This window comes from Asparagus officinalis, chromosome 5, assembly GCF_001876935.1.
Source record: "Asparagus officinalis chromosome 5, Aspof.V1, whole genome shotgun sequence".
Taxonomy (NCBI): Eukaryota; Viridiplantae; Streptophyta; class Magnoliopsida; order Asparagales; family Asparagaceae; genus Asparagus; species Asparagus officinalis.
The window spans coordinates 98137020-98140428 of NC_033798.1; the positions used below are offsets into that span (position 1 = coordinate 98137020).

At 35.8% G+C, this 3409-nt stretch overlaps 1 protein-coding gene across 1 annotated transcript in view; it reads right to left on the reverse strand.

Moving 5' to 3' along the window:
* The window catches only part of LOC109840323 (succinate--CoA ligase [ADP-forming] subunit alpha-1, mitochondrial-like), a 5558-nt gene that overhangs the window by 1634 nt on the left and 515 nt on the right, over positions 1–3409 (reverse strand). The window contains 4 exon segments of the mRNA XM_020408913.1: positions 842–903; positions 1824–1947; positions 2033–2203; positions 2665–2874. Of these exon segments, the coding sequence (XP_020264502.1) occupies positions 842–903; positions 1824–1947; positions 2033–2203; positions 2665–2874 (567 nt within the window).

Here is a 3409-nt window from a genome sequence, read left to right on the forward strand (position 1 = left end):
CTGTTCATTGAGGTTAAACCAGATGTCACTTTTCTATTTGAGATATGATATGTGAAGATTAAAAGCCAAATAAAAATGTCTTGCATAAAAAGTCCATCTTCAAATGTGGGGCTTGTCAGGAAAGAGGAAGCAATCGGTAACCAGAGCTTGTTATAAAGGTAACCATTAAATGCAACTTCACTTCTGATTATAGGAGTGGTAGAATATGAGCTGCTGAAACAATGACAATAACCATGATTGCAAGATGAATTGCTCCCCGCTATTGAATCATAATAGCAGATGATTAGTTAGAAAGAATAGAAGGATCTTTCATCATCACCTGATGTAAAGGAAAACATGGTTGTTTGAGCTACAGAAGCTCCATGGAGCTCTACTTAGTTGCTCAAATCTCTAACAATATCTATACAAAAGGGAAACCAGATTGCTGTTAACAGTTAGCTGAGCTGTTTCTATCCCATCTTACGGACACATGCCCACAAACATTATGACAAACAAACATGGAGAGTAGGTGGGCACAAAGCAGCCAGAGAGAGGAGATATGCTTTTAAACAGGTAAAATGGAAAAAGGATGCACTTTGAAAGGTCTTCAATATTTACTAACTTGGCTTATGGTTCCAATAAGCGCTTTAATGATTTGAAGTCAGACTGAGAAAAATGTTTGATGAAGAAACAAACTGTTATATTTTGCTTTTTATTCTCATTAATTTATTTATCAAAGCACGAGGTGGGATATACGTGCAAAAGGAAAGAGGAAAGAGAATATCATTTTTCTCAGCAAACTTGATTTGATTATTTGCAAAATAAAATAAAAATTAGCTGATAGGACTCCATTTTATCTAACCTTGATTAAAGCTGCAGCATCCTCTTCTGCAGTCCCTCCGATTTCTCCAATAAGAATAATACCTGAAAGGCATTCCAAGACAAATATCACACACTCGAAAATGCATCAATATTTATCATATAAAGAATTACCAGTGAGAAAAAATTGAAATAGTATGATCATAGTAATCTTATATAATATGACCACACAGTACAATAAAAAAACATTAGCTACAGGAAGGTTCTACTTGTTAAAAAGAGCAACTATAAATAAAACACACTCTTTTTACAGCTCAAACCAAAAAGACAAAAGCTATATCAGGCATATGTTTCGATACAAACAACATTCTGTAAATAGCCGCAGGCCTGTACGAAACTGTGAGAACACAAGTTTACCCATGGCACATTATCTCCATCAGTAATATCTCTGCTGCTCTTTCAACAGCAGAGACTACAGAAGCTACATACGCCCCTCAAACTTCTCAAAAAAAATAAAATAACACCATTTATAAGGGGGTGGCTTGGTGTCAGGTAAAAAATGCTAGAGTCCCCTGTTGAAAAGAATCATATTTAGGAACAAGTCTCGATGTCAAGAAAATAACATTAGTTTTCTGAACTAATTTTATTTTATCTCCTCACTAGGTGAAAACCTACAGTTCGTTTAGCTCCATCCCAACAAAATAAAATAATATCATCTGTTCCACGGTACTTATTCCTGAATGGAACTGCTTGAAGTTCAGTTTGTTGAAACCTTCAATTCAATCGCCTACGATAAATCAACACGCCCTCTATCGTATGGTCCTCCTCTTAGCAGATAAGCAAATCAACCCATTTCTGGGCCCTGTCATTCACATACTGATGAAAAATAAAATCTATAATAAACAAAAGATAACTTACAGTCAAATTAATGCATACTAAATGGGAAACGTACTCAGTCCTCACAACCTTAACATTACACAATACTACAAATCATAGGCATTTTTAATGCTTCTAAACAATTTTACCTTCAGTCTGTGGATCATCAAGGAACTTTGTTATGCAGTCAACGAAATTTGTTCCGTTGAATGGATCACCCCCAATACCTACACAAGTGGACTGTCCTAGACCAACTGCAGTTGTTTGAAAAACCTGCATCAAGCTAACAATTGTTTGACTGCTTAAAAAAGGCTCTCATTTAATGAAAAAAACACATTACCACAAATTAGTTCCATACCGCTTCGTAGGTTAAAGTACCAGATCTAGATACAATCCCAATGCGGCCTGGCTTGTGGATGTATCCAGGCATTATTCCAATTTTGCATTCTCCAGGCTTGATGATACCAGGACAATTTGGTCCTATCAACCGAGTCTTAGACTGCTTGTTAAGAGCAGCCTTTACTCGAACCTAGCAACAATAACATCATTTAATGGCTAGTCATAAAAAGGAAACTCTAATCGTTCATCTGCAAATGACATGCTGTTAAGTTGTAGAAACACAAATTGGCTAAAATTAACATGAACTGATAAACGCAATGTTGTATTTGTACTATATGTGAAGGAAGAATGCTAAATAGCGCATAAGTCACGTGAGGTAAACATACAAATTTCAAACTTGTTTCAGCCTAATTCCAGAAAAATAAATTTGAAATTTTAACAATCGACAAATGTCCTTAAAGGCTTAATAGAGTTCTGATGGCCATAGAATTGCGCAAATTGGGAAGTACATTCTGGGCAAAAAATCAGTCCTTCACTTAACTATCTACATAACGATGAATCATGTAACTGTAATGAATATATTATTGTGTTTATGGATTACTGACAACGCATAGGATAATCTGCCCATCAGGAAAACTGTATATTTAATACCATATCATGCTGGGGGATTCCTTCAGTAATACAGACAACAAGGTCAAGCTCAGCTTCCATTGCTTCCATAATTGCAGCTGCAGCAAAAGGTGGGGGCACATAAATAACTGATGCATTGGCTTTGGTTTCTTTCTTTGCTTCTGCAACAGTGTTGAACACCGGAAGTCCCAGGTGCTCAGTTCCACCTTTTTTAGGTGTTACTCCACCCACCTATAGAAATCAAACAAAAAGAAAACCAATATTAGTTAGGCCATCTCTCTAAGCGACATATTCGACAATGAGCAATCATAATTTACTAGCAGAACTATACTGCTAAGATAGTGCTACTCCGCTATGGGATAGATAGTGCATAGATCAAAGATTAAGTTTTCGTTTAGTCCACCTCCATTTTTAATACAAGGAGACTATTGTAGAGGCAATGATCAGAAAAAACTAGTACGTAATAGTAAATTGTGTATTGCACTTAATCTCCAAAAAAGCGAGTACTACTAGCTGTAACTACCGATTTTTTCGAGTGAAGAGTAAACATCTATTTGATAAAAAGGAAATCAAGAAAACCCTCTTCTGTTAGAGAGCAGAACTGGCATTTGGTAAACATTAAAAAGGAAATGTAACATTATAAGAAGCAATTAGGGACATCATAGCTTGACCAATTTTTACAACTCCATGTATTTCAATTCACTCCAAAACTTATCACTCCCGCTTCTGCTACACTTTTAAATTCATGATCAAATTTCTAGGCCAC